Here is a 19,148-nt window from a genome sequence, read left to right as displayed (position 1 = left end):
ATACGGCCCAGTACATCACTGGGGCTAAGCTGCCTGCGATCCAGGACCTCTACACCAGGCGGTGTCAGAGGAAGGCCCTAAAAATTGTCAACGACCCCAGTCACCCCAGTCATAGACTGCTCGCTCTACTGCCGCATGGCAAGCGGTACCGGAGTGCCAAGTCAAGGACAAAAATGCTTCTCAACAGTTTTTACCCCAAGCCATAAGACTCCTGAACAGGTAATCAAATGGCTACCCGGAATATTTGCATTGTGTGCCTCCACCCCAACCCCTCTTTTACAATGCTGCTACTCTGTTTATCATATATGCACAGACACTTTAACTATACATTCATGTACATATGTACATACTACCTGAATTAGCCCGACCAACCAGTGCTCCCGCACATTGGCTACCGGGCTATCTGCATTGTGATCCACCACCCACCAACCCCTCTTTACGCCACTGCTACTCTCTGTTCATCATATATGCGCAATCACTTTAACCATATCTACATGCACATACTACCTCAAATCAGCCTGACTAACTGGTGTCTGTATGTAGCCTCGCTACTGTTATAGCCTCTGTTTTTCACTGTCTTTCTACTGATGTTTTTTTATTTCTTACCTATTGTTCACCTAATACCTTTTTTGCACTCTTGGTTAGAGCCTGTAAATAAGCATTTCACTGTATGGTCTACACCTGTTGTATTTGGCGCACGTAACAAATAAACCTTGATTTGAAATAACTTCTGGTTATCAGATTACTCACCACGGAATAATTTTTTCCATTAACAAGTCTGACGAATGATATATTGCTTCGCCAGGAACAGGCCCAGATCTCCGTCATTTGCGTGAAGAAAATGCAGAGAAAAAGTGGCAAGAGGGCGGGCTGCCATCTGAGAATTCGTAGGCGATCGAATGAACCCCCACTTCCTTCCATTCTGCTAGCAAAGGTGCAATCTTTGTAAAATAAAATCAATGACCCATGTGGAAGATTAATCTACCAAAGGGACATTCAAAACTGTAATATCTTATGCTTCACTGAGTTGTGGCTGAACGACGACATTACCAACATACAGCTGGCTGGAAAACACTATCGGCAGGACAGAGGCGTCTAGTAAGAAAAGGGGCGATGGACTATGTATTTTGTAAATAACAGCTGGTGCACGATATCTAAGGAAGTCTTTTGCTTGCCTGATGTAGAGTATCTAATGATAAGCTGTAGACCACACTATATACCTAGAGAATTTTCATCTGTGTTTTCATAGCTGTCTACATACCACCACAGACTGATGCTGGCACTAAGACCGCACTGAATGAGCTGTATTTCGCTATAAGCAAACAGAAAAATGTTCTCCCAAAGGCAGCGCTCCTAGTAGCCGGGGACTCAAATCCGGAGTCCTAGTAGCCGGGGACTCAAATCAGTTTTACCTAATTTCTATCAACATGTTAAATATGCAACCAGAAAAAAAAACTCTGGACCACCTTTACTCAACACACAGAGATGCATACAACACTCTCCCTCGCCCTCCATTTGGCAAATCTGACCATAACTCTATCCTCCTGACTCCTGCTTACAAGCAAAAATTAAAGCAGGATGCACCAGTGACTCGATAAATAAAAAAAGTGGTCAGATGATGCAGATGCTAAACTACCGGACTGTTTTGCTAGCACAGACTGGAATATGTTCCAGGATTCCTCCGATGGCATTGAGGAGTGCACCACATCAGTCATTGGCTTCACCAATAAGTGCATCGATGACGTCATCCTCACATACCCCAACCAGAAGCCATGGATTACAGGCAGCATCCACACTGAGCTAAAAGCTAGAGCTGCCGCTTTCAAGGGGCGGGACTCTAACCCGGAAGCTTATAAGAAATCCCCCTATGCCCTCCGATGAACCATCAAAACAGCGAATAACACGGAAACATGTATGAGAGCACCAGCTGTTCCAGAAGACTGTGATCACGCTCACCACAGCCGACGTGAGTAAACAGGTCAACATTCACAAACAGACAGCTTGGTACATTCAGCTTGTCAACACCTCTTACAAAAACAAGTAGTGATGAAGTCAATCTCTTCCACTTTGAACCATGAGAGATTGACATGCATCATTAATGTTAGCTCCATGTACTTTTAGGGGCCAGCCGTGCTGCTCTGTTCTGAGCCAACTGCAATTTTCCTAAATCCCTCTTTGTGCCACCTTACCACACTACTGAACAGTAGTCTAGGTGTGACAAAACTAGGGCCTGTAGGACTTCCCTTGTTGATAGTGTTGTTAAGGCAGAACAGTGCTTTATTATGGACAGACTTCTCCCCATCTTAGCTACTGTTGTATCAATGTGTTTTGACCATGACAGTTTACAATCCAGGGCTGCTCCAAGAAGTTTAGTCACCTCAACTCAGCTCAATTTCCACATTACGAGATTTAGTTGAGGTTTAGGTTTTAGTGAATGATTTGTCCCAAATACAGTGCTTGCTTTTAGTTTTGGAAATACTTAGGACTAACTTATTCCTTTCTACCCATTCCTGAAACTAACTGCAGCTCTTTGTTAACCTGTTATGGTTGCGATCCCCATACAGGGATCAACATCAGGGGAAATTTCAGAGTGACAACTAAAAATACAACTTTGTAACATTAAACATTCTTGAAAATGCAAGTGTCTTACACCCTTCAAAAGATTAGAATCTTGGTAATCAAAATACTTTTTCCAATTTAAAATAGCTATTACAGAGAACAAATACCATGCTTTTGTTTAAGTTGTCTTGTATATGTCTGTATCACCATTGCACATCTGGATTTGGGGATATCCTTCCTTGCAGATTTTCTCAAGCTCTCGTAAGTTCGATGGGGAGCACTGGTGAACAGCGATCTTCAAATCTTTACACAGATTTTCAATGCGAGTCAAGTCTTGGCATTGGCTGGGCCACTCAAGGACTTTCACATTCTTGTTCTGAAGCTATTCCAGAGTTGCTTGGGGTCATGGTCCTGGTGGAACGTAAATCTTCACCCCAGTCTAAGGTAGTTTGCACTCTGTAGCAGGTTCTCTTCAACGATTTGCATATATTTGTTCAATGTTCCCTCTATCCTTACCAGTCTTCCAGTTCCTCCCGCTGAAAGCATCTCCATAGCATGATGCTGCCACCACCACCATGCTTCACGGTAGGATGGTGTTAGACGGGTAATGAGCTGTGCTTGGTTTTCTCCAGACATAGCGCTTTGCATTCAGACCAAAGAGTTAGATTTTTGTCTCGTCAAACCACAGAATATTTTGAATTATGCTCTGAGTCTTTCAAGTGCCTTTTTGCAAACTCAAGGCATGTTGTCATGTGCCTTTTTCTCAGGAGCAGCTTCCGTCTGGCCACTCTCTCATTAAGCCCAGATTGATGAAATGCTGTAGAGACTGATGTCTTTCTGGCAGGTTCTTCCATCTCAGCCAAGGAACTCTGTAGTTTTGTCAGTGGTAATTGGGTTATTGTTCACCTTCCTAACCAAGGTCCTTCTTGCCCGGTTGCTCAGTTTGGTTGGATGGCCAGCTCTCGTCCATATTCTTTTTCAATTTCCCAATGAACACTCAAGAAATTATTTTATACCCTTCCCCAGATACATATGCCTCATCACAATTCTAACACAAAGATATAGGGACAGTTCCTTGAAATTCATGGTATAGTTTCTGCTCTGACATGCACTGTCAACTGAGGAAGTACAGTTCCCGCGCAGCCCAGTCAAAACTGTTCGCTGCTCTGGCCCCCCAATGGTGGAACAAACTCCCTCACGACGCCAGGACAGCGGAGTCAATCACCACCTTCCGGAGACACCTGAAACCCCACCTCTTTCAGGAATACCTAGGATAGGATAAAGTAATCCTTCTCACCCCCCCTTAAAAGATTTAGATGCACTATTGTAAAGTGGCTGTCCCACTGGATGTCTTAAGGTGAACGCACCAATTTGTAAGTCGCTCTGGATAAGAGCGTCTGCTAAATGACTTAAATGTAAATGTAAATGTAAATGTAACTGTGGGACCTTATAAAGACAGGTGTGTTTCTTTCTAAATCATTACCAAATAATTGAATTGGCCACCTTGAACATTAATATCTTATATTCTGAGAACATGGCAACCATGTTCAGTTTTTTTTTTTTTTTTGGTGGAACATTGATGGAATATTCTCCTAACCCACAGAACTTGACACATGAATGTTCTTGCACCATTCCCATGAAACGTGTGTAGAACATTCATATTTTAAGTTCTAAGAACTTGGAAACCACATTCTGGGTAAGTTCTATTTGACATTAATGGAATGGTCTCTTGGAAACATTCCTTGCACATCACAGAAACATTCTTATGAAAACGTTAAGTTAATGACCAAATGAGACTCTCTTTAAAGTTGTGGGAACGATTGTTGTTAGCTGGGATGCCTGTCTCTTCAGGACTTTCATCACAGTCTTTTATCTAGATAGCATTAAATCATCATCTCTCACCATGATTCACATACACTCAAACCACTCCTCAAACCATTCCTCAATCCACACTCTATCTATCCTCACTCAAACGCCACCACAATATTGGTCATTATCTCTATCGGTGATGTGAGATGTTTACCATGTATCTAATGAGGACTGCCTTGTTCGACTTGTTTAAACCTCAAAACAATTGAGACATGGACTGTGTGTGTGTGCCATTCAGAGGGTGAAAGGGCAAGACACAAGATTGAAGTGCCTTTGAACGGCATGTGGTAGTAGGTGCTGGGTTTTTCACGCTCAACAGTTTCCTGTGTGTATCAAGAATGGTCCTCCACCCAAAGGACCTCCAGCCGATTTGACACAACTGTGGAGTGAATGTGGGCCAGAATCCTTGAGGAACGCTTTTGAACCTTGTAGAGTCCATGCCCCGATTAATTGACTGTTCTGAGTGCAAAAAAAGGGGAGGGGGGGCAACTCAATATTAGGTGTTCCTAATGTTTGGTATACTCAGTGTGTATAATCCCTAGTTTTCACAGTACAGTGTTAATTCTTTATGACCTAATTTCTGTGGACTGGAGACATGGAGTCTTGAACATGACTTGAGCTGCAGGGAACATGTATTCTTGTCAAACTGACACTGTCCTGAATTCTGATAGTAGCTTGTGCCCACATAGCCAATAGTAGTCCCTTACAGTAAACATATTGACCGTAGAGGCCTACTGTATTTGCGCAAAATACTGGAATATTTAGGTTAGAATTCCAAACAGAAGATCTGATACACACAGTTGGTGAAATTCCAGAAATAATCAATGAGGATCCTTCTAAAGTATCAGCTGAAGGTTTATTCCTTGGCCTGAAATTCTTAGTATTCACAATGCCATTCATATGGACAGGATGAACCATTAATACAAATCTATATGAATGTCTTTGTGGATTTAGTGTGTAGGTGGAACTCGGGACAAGATTCCTGTGTTTAGATTTGCCATCCACCACCTCTCTAGGTTAAAGACTCATAAGCAAAGTAGATATTTGTCCTGCTGCCATAGGTCATGTTGTTGAGGTTCTGAAAGGCCACTCTATTGTGTTCAAGGGCTGAAGGTACACACACCTCCCCATCTGGGGCAACATAGTCATCCAGAGGAAGCCATAACTCTATGGATGCAGCTGCCTGGCTGTTGGAGGCAGCTGCCTGGCTGTTGGAGGCAGCTGCCTGGCTGTTGGATGCAGCTGCCTGGCTGTTGGATGCAGCTGCCTGGCTGTTGGATGCAGCTGCCTGGCTGTTGGCCTTTGATTCCCGCTCCTACCTCCTGACCGTCTCCTCTCCTGCTGGTTTCCTGACCCACCCTGCCTGAACAATGGAGATGAAGCTAACGCTTACCGTCACTGAGGGGAAAGGTTGTTCCCTGGCAGATTCTGAGACGTGGTGGTGGGTGGGGTTTTGCTTCCCCATCAGCACACTAACCCCTTCAAAGGCAACATCTCTTTCATCTTCAACATTTCTTTAATATTGTAAAACATTGTGACATGCATGCAAATATCTAATGTTTTCTATGCTTGAGGCTTTTGAGTATTGCATGATGGGCCCTGTAATTCCTCTCAGATAAGAGCTCAGCGGAAATCTGAAATCAGATCACATCTTCTTAATTACAGGCCTGCATTAACCTGTGCTGTGCTCATCAGGGCTCCACGGTGCGATAGCCACGGACTCCCCCAGCCAGCACTGACTCTATCTGTCACTAGTCAGCCTGTCAGCGCGGCCCTCTCTCTTGGATATAAAAGGGCCAACCCATGCCTTCCCTATCCCCCCCCTGGCTACACTAATGACTTATAAATATCTCCTTCAGAGCCCAAGATGGTGGGCTGCCTGCTGCTTTGGTGGTGTAACAGTGCAGACCAGAGCCATTTAGGTCCACAGCCTTCCTTTCATGCCCTGCCAGAGTGAGCCATACCCAGGCCAGTGTGGGCTGTTAGATGATGGACAGCTGTTCTGATGAGGCCACTGATATGAGACAAGACTGCTGGGCGGTATACCGTATTTTATGATATACCGGTATTGATGCACGGACCGGTTTTGGTTTTTACTTTACCTTCTATAACGATATTTGAATGTTTGGTTTGTTAAATGTGATACACCGTGTGTAACGTCCATTTGTATAGTTTACTTCGCTACTTGAGTCATCTCTCCCTGCTATCTCTCTGCGCTTTCCATACAGACCTAGCCCAGCCCACTCAAGGAGCGCATTTGTTGTTCCTCGACCACGAGACACTTGGGTTCGATCTGTATGGTCAATGCAGCACATGCAACAATGTTGATAACGATGCTGTTTTCACATTGCTTTTTAATATAAATCCACTTCCGTTCTATAATTACACTATCAGTTTGTGTTTCTTATATCTGCAAACAGCTAGTTTGTCTTTTCCTAGCAAGTTAGGCCTAAATCTTGTTAGCTGCTAATGCTAATCGCTAGCTAGAAAATAAATGTACTGAGTCAGCGCAAAGCTGTGTTAACATAATTGCAAAAGGGTTTTCTAATGATCAATTAGCCTTTTAAAATGATAAACTTGGATTAGCTAACACAACATGCCATTGGAACACAGGAGTGATGGTTGCTGATAATTTGCCTCTGTACGCCTATGTAGATATTCCATAAAAATCTGCCATTTCCAGCTACAATATTAATTTACAACATGAACAATGTCTACACTGTATTTCTGATCAATTTGATGTTATTTTAATGGACAAAAAAACAATTATTTCAAAAACAAGGACATTTCTAAGTGACCCCAAACTTTTTAAATGTAGTGTACACTGATCAAAGCTTCAATATATCCATCCTTTTCCACCTCTGTGCTCAGTGTGTGCCTCCCTTTCCTCTCCTCTGTCTCATGTCTTTCTCAGCTGGGAGAGTGTGATAAATGTTCCATGTTAGTTGTCAAAGCTTCCAAGACTGTATGACAGTCCATTCAGCAATGCACACACAAAAAGGCATGCAGGCAGTCTGTTTCCAAGCAGAAATATTTATGTAAACAAAGATGAAAAGACAAGGCACTGAGCAAACAGGAGCAGCATCGTGCAAAGATTAGACACCCATGAACTGCACTGGGCCCTAGTCCAAACACAGTTCTGACTGTTGGACAGCCTCAGTCCTGTAGAGTGGAACAGACAAGTTACCCTCCAAAAGGCACCATAGTATAATACCATCAATCAAAACTGACCTCTGTCTTCAGCCTACAGGATCTCTCTTGATATGTGAAGGATTACTGTCTACTGTTATTAATTACTGTCTTAATTCAAGCCCTATCCACTATGTTCTACAACTCACTCTCTCTTTATCAGTGTAAGTAGGTCATGGCTTATGGTTTATGACAGTGATCAATGGAGATATGAATATTAACTATAGTAGTGGTCATGATCTGGTCGTTAATGATGATGTAACGGTCAGGAGGTAATGGTCATTAGTGATCGAGGGGAAGCTCCTTTCCTTCACGTTGACTGGGCCTAACACTCTCTTATTTGGATTAGCCAAAATGCATTATTCAAGTCCAATCCATCTGCCTGTGTGTGTGTGTGTGGGGGGGGTGATGATACGGATTGGGTGGGGGGGGGGGACTGTCCTAGTGCCACAGGCAGTAAGGCGATTTAGAGTGTTCGTTTTTCAGTCCAGTTTAGTATTTAAAAGGACTGCTCTGATTGATGGCCCTCTATATAGAATAGCCCAATGTGGTTTCATAGCTTCGTAGAGTCTCTGAAGACATAGAGGACTATTTCGACATCAATCATGCATCTCCCCACATTGGCCAGCGGAATAATGTGTCCACTTTGGGGTGGCAAAGGTTTAATAGTCTTATCTTATTCGCCCCATTCTCATGAACAAATTGATATGATACCCACTCCAAAAAAAGTCGCTTTCTATGTTTTTCACACCTGTATATGAATGGAAGTCTATGATCTGTTAAGTGACTGAAATACACCAGTTCTGTGTCTGTAGAGAAGATCTGCTTCTACCGTTCAAAAGTTAGAGCCAGATTTGTAGAATGAAAACAAAAACCATTGAATATTTGTCACACCATTGCAGCAGCTCAAAAGATTCAGGGTAGACCCAAAAGCCAGGTCCTGGTGAATCCCTGTAATGCTGTATTCCATTACCTTTTCCTCTTGTACAACCTCAATGCCTGTATCCAACCTCGCCAATGTACACGGTTAAAGACATGAAAAATTGCGATCTAAAATCAGCTAAGCTGGTCAAATATGTTTTTCTCTCTGAAGTGCTCTTCCTTAAGGTTTTTTTCCATTGATTAATTTATAATGTGATGAGAGAGTGAGAGAGAGAGACTAGGTGAGAGAGAGACAGACCATACCAGTAATGTATGTGGTGGAGAGACAGGGGGTGTGGGAGTTAGAGCCCATGTTTGCATACAGAATCAATTTGAACAGTCAAAACTTTAGAGGAATTAAAGCTCCTGTGTTGCGATGGCATACTCAAAATGGTTTAAAATAGCTTCAGAGATTACGCTAATGTAATCCAATTTAAAGGAGCCGCCTCCAAATATTTATTATTTAAGCACCATCTGTTTGAAGCCCCAGGGGTCAGCCACAAACAGTATATGCACAAAGTCTTCCACAAAGAGGGCTATCTCATTGTCCTACATCACTAACTGCCTCTGCACCATCCAGAACCCAACTCACTCCTCATATACCCTCCATATCCTCACTTTACCTTAATCCTCTTTTTACATAGCCAAACACAGGCTTAGCTTTGTGGACTGGGTACTGTGTCAGGACACGTTTTGTAACGAAGCCTCATATTTTCCCATCATTGAATGCCTCTCAGTCTGAGATGTACATCGGTCACGGCCCATTTGTAAACTGTAGCCCCCCCTGCCACTCACTGTGCTGTCAGTCTTTCCTAGTCATTGCCCTGTGAATCCTTCCCTCTCTCCTGTGAAGACCTTCAGCCCCTCCGGAGCGTGCTACTGCAACTTTCACCAGCAGCTTCAGATTAGTGGTTCATGTGAAGGCTGTCTCAGTCAGCACAGGAGAGATAGTGGGGGCTGTGCTGCAGCTTGAACACAGGACCCTCAGGAGATAAAGACTACGGTGAAACGAGAGATTATAGTGAAAGATAAGTGGTTCTGTTTAATGAGAGTTGGTTTATCTTCTGCCTGCGGCTGGAGGGTGGGCATGGTTGTGTGTTTCAGCTGGGGACTGGAATCATTTGATTGTCTTATAAGCAGTTTGTATTTTCAAGGAGCCTATGTTGTACTGGTGGTGTTTAAAACAGGGAATATCCATTTGTTGTTTTTCATTGGGGATTTCAGATGTTAATCCTATATTTGAACATACTTGCATTGATATCATTTAATTATTATCATGGATTATTATGGGTTATTGGTAATCTAAAAATGGAGTCACTAAACATTTTGCCTGGCTACCCATCCACGTCGCTCCGGCCAAATGCCACGCCCACTAACGTTTCTTCTCCACGATGAGTCTGGATTTGATCTCCTCCCCGAAAACTTCTCGAATGCGTACACATTCAAACTGTTTTGATTGATCCCTGAAACCTATGGGTTTGGCCAGAGCCTGAACACACATAGGTAGAGCTTCGTTTCGGAAGTAGTCATTGGCTTTGGTACTTGATTAGACGATCCAATCGCTGATGACTTGTTTTGTACAACTCCCCCTCATTTTGACTTCAGCAGAAAATTACTTCTATCATTGCAGTCTAGCGATAGGTGGAGCATTGGAATTCAATTCACTATGAGTCATCAGGCTACTAAACATTGGCATTTGTTTTTAAATGACTCTACTACATCCATGTGATTCTAGTCTGTTGCTTAGTTGGTGATTCTCATAAAGATTTGCTGCCCCCTCTAGGCTGCTCATGGTAAGTGACATATTCTCAGTGGGCTCTATTTTGAGCACCAGCTTGGTAGCCTCATTCGACCATCCTGATGGATCCTGACAGTTTTTGCTGAGATATTTTTTTCCATAGATTTTAGAACTCTCCAAAAAGGCCCACTATACTAATGTCTATCATACATTTTTGAGGAACAATGAGTTTAGTTGTATTTCAAAGGCAAGATGCGTCTTTTTGTATTATTTTTAAACACCCATATTGTCCATGTAAAAACATGGTAGTTATTAAACAATCCGGTTGACAGTGATGCCCCGCCTACATTGTGTTCTACAGTGGCAGCTTTTCAAGGGTTTATCTGTTGATAGATGTAGATTAATGATACCCATATCCACACCTTCCAGTGTGTCTCATCTGTCTGCAGCAAGACACAACCCAGATGGAGAGTGGAGACCGGGATTAGGGAAGATTTTCCTTCATTTAATAAACAATTGAATGGCACAGTTCGGAGGATAAACCTAGCCCAAGAAAACGCGGTAAGAATAGTCACGGGAATATGGGGCATTAAGGCGCAGTGTATCATTTAAAAGAACCATTCCCATTCATCATCATTCTAATCTACAACACAGTCCAATACTCCTTCGCATTAGGACACACTGTATTGTTATCCCCAAAAGTCTGGAGGGCTTAGATTTAGCTGCACATAGTTGTATAGAATTTTTCCCATAGGTATGTATCACTCTAAATTACTTTTTTCAAAGTGACGCAATCCATCCTATTCCAATCACATCCTACATCCGTTTTCCCATAGTAGGAAGAGCAGTTATATATTCCTCATCTGCATCTATATACTCTTAGAAATGTCTTGGGGTTCCATGTAGAGTCCTCTGTGGAAATGGTTCTACATATAACACAAAAGGGTTCTACATGGAACCAAAACGGTTCTACATGGAACCAAAAAATGGTTATTCAGAGTTCTCCTATGGAGACAGCCAAATAACCATTTTAGCTTCTAGATAGCCCCTTTTTGTTCTAAGAGTGTAGCACTGCTCTTTTCAAACACACTCAAACACAATAATTTCTCAGTAAAGATGATGCCCACATTGACTTCTAACTAATGGAATAGCCCACCCCCTCACCTTTAAATCTGCCATCTCAAGCAGAAAAATGAGTTTCTATACCTAACAGGATTAGCGAGACAAAGTGCAAGCCGAATCAGAAAAAACAATCCAGGTTCTATTATGTTGTGGAATAACAGAATGGCTAATACAATGATGATGCTATTAAATCCACTTCAGTCAGTCTGACAGCATCAGCTGTGATTAGTGTTTTGGCAAGTTGGACTTTCATTGGCACAAGAGTAGATGTTGCATTTTCCATTGGCGCATTGGTTCTCATTCGCCTTAGGAATTTCTGTGGAACAACAATCTCAAATAAACTTGTAAGTTCAATGCAAGTTCAAGTTCAGGACATGAATCAAGTAGTTTTATTTAGGCCTATCCATTTCTGTTAGTATATGTTTTGAAAACCTATGCAGGCAAAGAAAAGTGATTGAGCTACAAATATGAGAATGAGAATCCAGTTATACCAACAGTCAGCACAGAGACAGTTGTCAAAGTGACCATGTGTTAGCCTACCTCCTCTGTGTCCAACCGAGCTGCTGTACTTGGGTCACGTGAAGCAAGAGTCAGGGTTGAAGGATTGAGCCAGGGATTGTTTAGGGATTAGTCAATAGGAGCTTCACGGCAGAAATTAAACAAGGGACACCATAGCAATGGGGTCACATGATACCAGGGGCAATAAGAAAGCATAGAGTCACTGCGACTATAATCCAAGAACAACATGCCAGCCCTGACGCCAGACAGATGCCCAGTTGCTCTCACTCTCTCGTTCTCTCGCTCTCACTCCCACTCAATCACTCTCGCTCTCATTCTCTCTCTAATTCACCCAGCTGAATACAGTTTGATTCCAGAAAGAGCGTAACCGGTGTGCTGTCACACAGCAGCTGTTGAGCAGCCCCTGGCCTAGCTAGATGTATGTGTGTGTACGGACTTGACCGTCTTGCTGAATGTGTGTGTGTTTGTGTTTGTGTTTATTGGGACTGGGGGTTAAGACCCTCCTCTTATAGGGCTAGTGTTTTTGCGGACTAGGGATTTGAGACCCTCATCACGTCACTCTGAGAGGGTTGTCTGTGTGTGTGTGTGTGGAGAGGGGTTATTCTGTGTGTGTGTGTGCGTGGGACCTAGCTCCAAGCTGGCGGAGGGCGAGGACTACGATTGCTGGGATCAGATGATCCATCTTCAGCTGACCAGCTCAGGGGACTGGCCGGCACCCTGTGAGTGAGCCTGCCCACCACCATACTCTAGTTCAATTTCTCCTCTTTTTCTCCTTCTCTTATCTCTCTCATTTCATTCTCATCCATTCATTGAATTCTCATTATCCGATCTCTCTCATTCCAACTTTCATGCTCCTCTACACCTTCATGTTATATTCTGCCTCTTCTTCCTCAACCTCTTTTCGATGCTTTGGTTGTAGGCTGCTAGATGATACTTTAGATTTTATTGCTCTGCCTTATGTCTTTATGATTATCCTAAGTGTAGTTATATGGGTTATTTCTTGGCATATAGTCTTGATATTTTGTAGGAGGAGATATGGGTTAGACCTGGTCATTAAATGTGAACTAGTAAGCACTTAAGTCCTCAGACAGTTCAATCAACTAAATGCTTGAGATTTATTTGATGCATATCCAGATATTCCAATCATTTCTAATGCTTAACATTAGTGAATGTCTTTTTAGAAAGTTCAATTAATTCAAATGTTTGATTTTACCTTGTGTTTTTTATGGAAATTCCAAATGGCTCAAACGCTCACGGTAAGCTTTTGAATGCATTTTTTCTGAAAAGTGTCATTTTGTTTGAGGTTGTTGGCTATAAATCATCAATATAACTGTTACAGTTCAAGTTTACTGCAAACAATTCAGGGTTGTCTGACCACATACAGTAGGAACAAACAGAACTCTGGTAACCAAGTACAACATCCCAAATGTGGGTAAATTATTGATTTGTGAGATCTGTTATCTCCATTTTGGTCTGTCAGAAACTTTGTGGAGCCGAGTCCCGCTGAATGTTGCCCAGGTTACGTAAAAGCTCTCTCAAACAGCTGTGGGGGATGACAGATCTTTATCCTATATTAATCAAGGCACTGTCATTATTCTGCTTTTGATCTCATTTTTCTAATGTGCTCCGTCTTCCCCTTCCATTGATCTCATCTGGGCTTTGCAGGTTTACATCTGGCCAGTGTTTGTAGTGTTAGGGGGATTACCAGTATCGGTGTTGAATTATGATGGGTGAATGCAAACAGATTGCAAGAGAGGGCTATGCAGATGTCAAGGAAGACCTGAATGGGCTTCAAGGCTTGGCCATTATGTGAAGCACGCTGTGACAAGTAGGGCTGGCATAATTACCGTATAACCGTGTAACCAACGGTTATGGATGAAGACCATCATGAAAATAAAATGTATTTTTATTGTGGAATGAACAGCTGACTGAAGATGGGACGGCCAGGCATTCGTGTGGTTGAGTCTGTCTCTGTTTTAACATGGACTCTACAATGTGATGAAACGTTTGTTGCACCTTGCTGAAAACAAGCAAGGTGTTGTAAGCAAATAAGTCATCAGTTGTCGAAGCAACGCCCTCCTCCTTGCAGCAGTAGCATCTGCAGTGAGGAGCATAGGAAAGAACAAAATGTGCGTCTTCAATTTTTATTTGTTCAAACTGTTAGTATGGTGACCACAGTTATTTGGCTGACCAATAGCCATCATCCAAAATTCCATGACCGTCACAGCCCTAGTGGCAATTGACATCATTCTTGTATATAAAACTGAACTGATTAGATTGGAAGAGTTTTTGTTGACTGCAATTCGCTCCCTACCCCTTCCTATAACCCTTCAATGTTGGCAGATCTGTGGAAGCAATATGGTGGAAGCTTCACAACTAAATTGCTTATACCTATCCAGAGCCTTCACATCTGCAAACACTGAAGAGTTAGCACGAAGGGGGTAGGGAGTGTATTGGAACCGGCTGTGCGTTGGTGCTGTGTCAGGTGAGTTTTAGTGACTGTGTCTCTGTGTGTTTGCTGTGTCAAGGTGACTCCCAGCGGGTGGAGATGCCCAGGAGAGAGATGGAGGTGGTGAAGGGTCAGATGGTGGTCCTGCAGGCCTGGTACAGCCCCACATCTGATATCGGCAGGAACAGTGTCATCTGGAACTTCATGGCCAACGACTCCAAGCAGGTATGTAAGCCATCTCCTCTTCCTCAGACATCATGCATGGTTTCCACTAGAGGTCGACTGATTAATCAGCATGGCCGATTTTCGAGTTTTCATAACAATCGGTAATCGGCCTTTTTGTACACCGATTACATTGCAATCCACAAGGAAACTGTGTGGCAGGCTGACACGAGTGCAGCGTCAAAAGGACCTTGTTGCTGCAAGAAGCCAAGGTAAGTTGCTAGGTAGCATTAAGCTTATAAAAAAACTATCAATCTTCACATAATCACTAGTTAACTACACATGATTGATATGGTCCTGCTTTGCATATAATCAATGCGTTGCCTGTTAATTTATCATTGAATCACAGCCTACTTCAACTGGTGGTGATTTAACAAAAGTGCATTTGCGAAAAAAGCATGTACCTAACCATAAACATCAATGCTTTTATTAAAATCAATACACAAGTATTTTTTTTACCTGCATATTTAGTTAAAAGAAATTCATGTTAGCAGGCAATATTAACTAGGGAAATTGTATCACTTCTCTTGAGTTCAGTGCAAGCAGAGTCAGGGTATATGCAACAGTTTGGGCCGCCTGGCTCATTGCGAACTGTGTGAAGACCGTAATTAATATGCCAGAATTTTACATAATTATGACATAACATTGAAGGTTGTGCCATGTAACAGCAATATTTAGCCTTAGGGATGCCACCCGTTCGATAAAATACGGAACGGTTCCAAATTTCACTGAAAGAATAAAGTTTTGTTTTCGAAATTATACTTTGCGGATTTTACCATATTAATGACCAAAGGCTCATATTTCTGTGTTTATTATATTATAATTAAGTCTGATTTGATACTTGATAGAGCAGTCTAACTGAGTGGTGGTAGGTAGCAGCAGGCTTGTAAGCATTCATTCAAACAGCACTTTACTGTATTTGCCAGCAGCTCTTAGTAATGCTTGAAGCACAGCTCTGTTTATGACTTCAAGCCTATCAACTGCTGAGATTAGATTGGCAATACTAAAGTGCCTATATGAACATCCAATAGTCAAAGCTATATGAAATACAAATGGTATAGAGAGAAATAGTTGACGTTGTAGTTATTATAGGAATTATGACACGTCTTAAGTGGGAATATTGAAGAACTGGGAATATTGAACCACCAGCTTTCATATGTTCTCATGTTCTGAGCAAGGAACTTAAACGTTAGCTTTTTTACATGGCACATATTGCACTTTTACTTTCTTCTCCTACACGGTGTTTTGCATTATTTAAACCAAATTGAACACGTTTCATTATTTATTTGACATTCTGACATTTCAGATTCTTAAAATAAAGTGGTGATCCTAACTAGCTTAAAACAGGGAATTTTTACTAGGATTAAATGTCAGGAATTGTGAAAAACTGAGTTTAAATTTATTTGACTAAGGTGTATGTAAATTTCCGACTTCAACTGTATATATATCGGTATCGGCATTGAAAAATCATAATCAGTCGACCTCTAGTTTCCACAGAAACCACTGTTGCTGGATCTTTTCTCTTTTCTCATTTCCCTGAAGTGGTATGTCTCTCTAGTTGGTGATTAGTTGGTGTGCGGTCTGAAGGAACAGGCTTGTGTTGACGAAGCTGTTGATAAACTGTTGAAGAAGCCGTTTGATTATTTCAGGGCCTGGGAGCGGCTCTGCTCAGGTTTCAGACAGTTTTACAGATTTATTCTCAGTAATCCAATCTCCTTCTAGTAATCCCAGATCTGGCCACATTTTACAGGCATTTCAGCCATGCGGCAGGTAGCCTAGTGGTTAGAGGGGCGAGCCAGCAACCTGAGGGATGCCAGTTCAAATCCTGTGTCTGACTGGAAAAAGCTGGTGGGAAGTGAGCTGGCAACTACAGGGTTGCTGATATCAAATCCTGGATGCCATTGCCTGCCGTTGTGCCCTGAGCAAAGCATTTAACCCCCTACAACAACAGGTGCCCAGTGTGGCAGCCCCCTGCACCTCTCAAAAACCGGTATGTCTGTCTTTTGGAGGACAATAAAGTAATCTTAATCTTTAATGGCATGTACAGTGCCTATAGAAATTCTACACCCCCTTGAACTTTTTTTCACATTTTGCTGCCTTAAAATTAAATCTAAAAAGGGATTCAATTAGATTTCTTTCCTATACATCCAGATAACCTACTCCACATTTTCAAAGTGAAATAAAGTTATAGATCATTTTCCAAATTAAGAAAAAAAAAGAACTGAAGTATCATAATTGGATAAGTCTCCACCCCCCTAAGTTAATACTTGGTGGAAGCTCCTTTGGCAGCCATTACAGCTGTGAATCATTTTCATTAAGATTCTACTAACTTTGTAACCATATGTCACTAACGGTGTGGTTGTGTTGCATGTATCTCCTGTATGTTTAGAAAACCTCTGGATGTGTGTGTGCGTGGCTTCTTCAGTGATTACGATAATCTCAGTAGTTTCACTGGCCATGGCCTGTGAGCTTATCTCTAACAGAAAATCAGTCTAAAAATTCTAACTCCCATCTGCACATACATATCAGGATTATCTGAAGGACATTGACTTCTGTTATACGGTAAAATTGTGTGGCTATAGATGGCACCGAAAATCGTATTTCAGCTCAATATCTGTATTGTATATTTAGAGAACCGGTATTTCTGTAGTTACTTGCATTAGTTTTCATTACAACAAATCCTCTCGTGCAGTGTTGCAAAAATGTTAGTCTCTCTCCTCCACAAGCAACACAAATGCTGGCTTGAAAAAGGCTAACAATATGTCGGGTTTATATACAGTATGCTGGCGCAAATAGAGGGCTTCTATGGAATGGAATGCTCATCCGGGTAAAATCCTATAATTTCTGACAGTACATTTGGTTCCTGAACTGCGAAAAGGAACACAATCTACCGTAGCGTTCCCTATTGTGAAGTATTTCCCTTGTCTGTTTGTATGTGCAGGTCATCTCCTACAGTAACGGTGAGCCAGGAATAGGTAGTCCTGAGTTCAGGAAGCGTGTTGGGTTCAGCCTGTCCATGCCCTCGGCCAATCTCTCCATCTACATCAACAACACCCAGGAGTCAGACTCAGGACGATACCTCTGCAATGTCATCATCCCTGGAGCCGCCGGACTCTCTGGAGAAATGCGCCTTAATGTCAAAGGTACCAATCCGGACCGGATGCCTTGTTTCTGGCACTTTCCAAAAATATTTGACTGTTTTTTGGGCCAACACTCAGAGATGGAATCACAAAAGTGTAAACTGTACTGCAGTTTGTACATATGCACTGGGCTGTGTCTATAATATTTTCCTTCAGCTTCAACAGATGGAGAGAGTGTGTTGGCACATTTCCATTACCTTGCGCAGTGTGGCCAGCATTCTTGGAAATACAGTACCCTGTTCAATTGAAATGGATTAATACGATACTTCAGGAGGTCAATTGGGGGTCAATTGTAGTAGCCCAAATCCTTTAATTTGTTTTTTCATAACTCTTCTGTTGTTTCTAACTATCTGTTCTCTCTCACTCAGTCCCTCCCTCGCCTCCAGTGTGCTTGATGACTGGGTCATCTGTGCTGAACGGCAACGTGACACTGAGCTGTAAGTCCAGCTCGGGCAAACCCATCCCTCAGTACAAGTGGACCAAGAATGCCCCCATGTCAGAGGTCTTCTTTTCCCCCATGCAGAGTGAGTACTACTTTATATATGTCCCAATAATGTTAGCCAATCACATTAGCTCTCTGCCTCAGTTAAGTTTTATCATAATACGAGTAGTCCCCATCAGAATGGATTGAATACTTATTGAATATACACAGAGTACAAAACATTAAACACTTTCCTAATATTGAGTTGCACCCCTATTTGCCATCAGAATAGCCTCAATTCGTCGGGGCATGGACACTACAAGGTGTCAAGCGTTCCACAGGGACGCTGGCCCATGTTGTGTCCAATGCTTCCCACAGTTGTGTCAAGTTGGCTGGATGTCCTTTGGGTGGTGGACCATCCAGCAGCGTTGCAGTTCTTGACACACTCAAACCAGTGCGTCTGGCACCTACTACCATAACTCTTTCAAAGGCAATTCAATCTTTTGTCTTACCCATTCACCCTCTGAATGGTACACATACACAATTCATGTTTCAATCATCTCAATTGTCTCAGGTGAGAACAATAAGGGATCATAGCTTTCATTTGGATTCACCTGGTCAGTATACAGTGCCTTGCGAAAGTATTCGGCCCCCTTGAACTTTGCGACCTTTTGCCACATTTCAGGCTTCAAACATAAAGATATAAAACTGTATTTTTTTGTGAAGAATCAACAACAAGTGGGACACAATCATGAAGTGGAACGACATTTATTGGATATTTCAAACTTTTTTAACAAATCAAAAACTGAAAAATTGTGCGTGCAAAATGATTCAGCCCCTTTACTTTCAGTGCAGCAAACTCTCTCCAGAAGTTCAGTGAGGATCTCTGAATGATCCAATGTTGACCTAAATGACTAATGATGATAAATACAATCCACCTGTGTGTAATCAAGTCTCCGTATAAATGCACCTGCACTGTGATAGTCTCAGAGGTCCGTT

The 19,148-nt window shown here is 42.2% G+C and overlaps 1 protein-coding gene across 3 annotated transcripts in view; it reads left to right on the top strand.

Annotated features, from left to right (window-relative positions):
- LOC115141858 (endothelial cell-selective adhesion molecule-like) overlaps positions 1–19,148 on the top strand; it is a 78,951-nt gene that overhangs the window by 45,710 nt on the left and 14,093 nt on the right. For 2 of the 3 annotated variants that reach the window (XM_029681149.2, XM_029681147.2), the window contains exons 2-4: positions 14,446–14,591; positions 17,530–17,731; positions 18,097–18,252. In XM_029681149.2, coding sequence (XP_029537009.2) covers positions 14,446–14,591; positions 17,530–17,731; positions 18,097–18,252 — 504 coding nt within the window. Of the gene's footprint in view, positions 1–12,504; positions 12,637–14,445; positions 14,592–17,529; positions 17,732–18,096; positions 18,253–19,148 lie in introns of those variants that run through there. The other variant, XM_029681148.2, reaches the window with a different exon arrangement.

Source organism: Oncorhynchus nerka, linkage group LG14 (assembly GCF_034236695.1).
Source record: "Oncorhynchus nerka isolate Pitt River linkage group LG14, Oner_Uvic_2.0, whole genome shotgun sequence".
Lineage (NCBI taxonomy): Eukaryota > Metazoa > Chordata > Actinopteri > Salmoniformes > Salmonidae > Oncorhynchus > Oncorhynchus nerka.
This window is presented reverse-complemented; position numbering and strand designations above follow the sequence as displayed.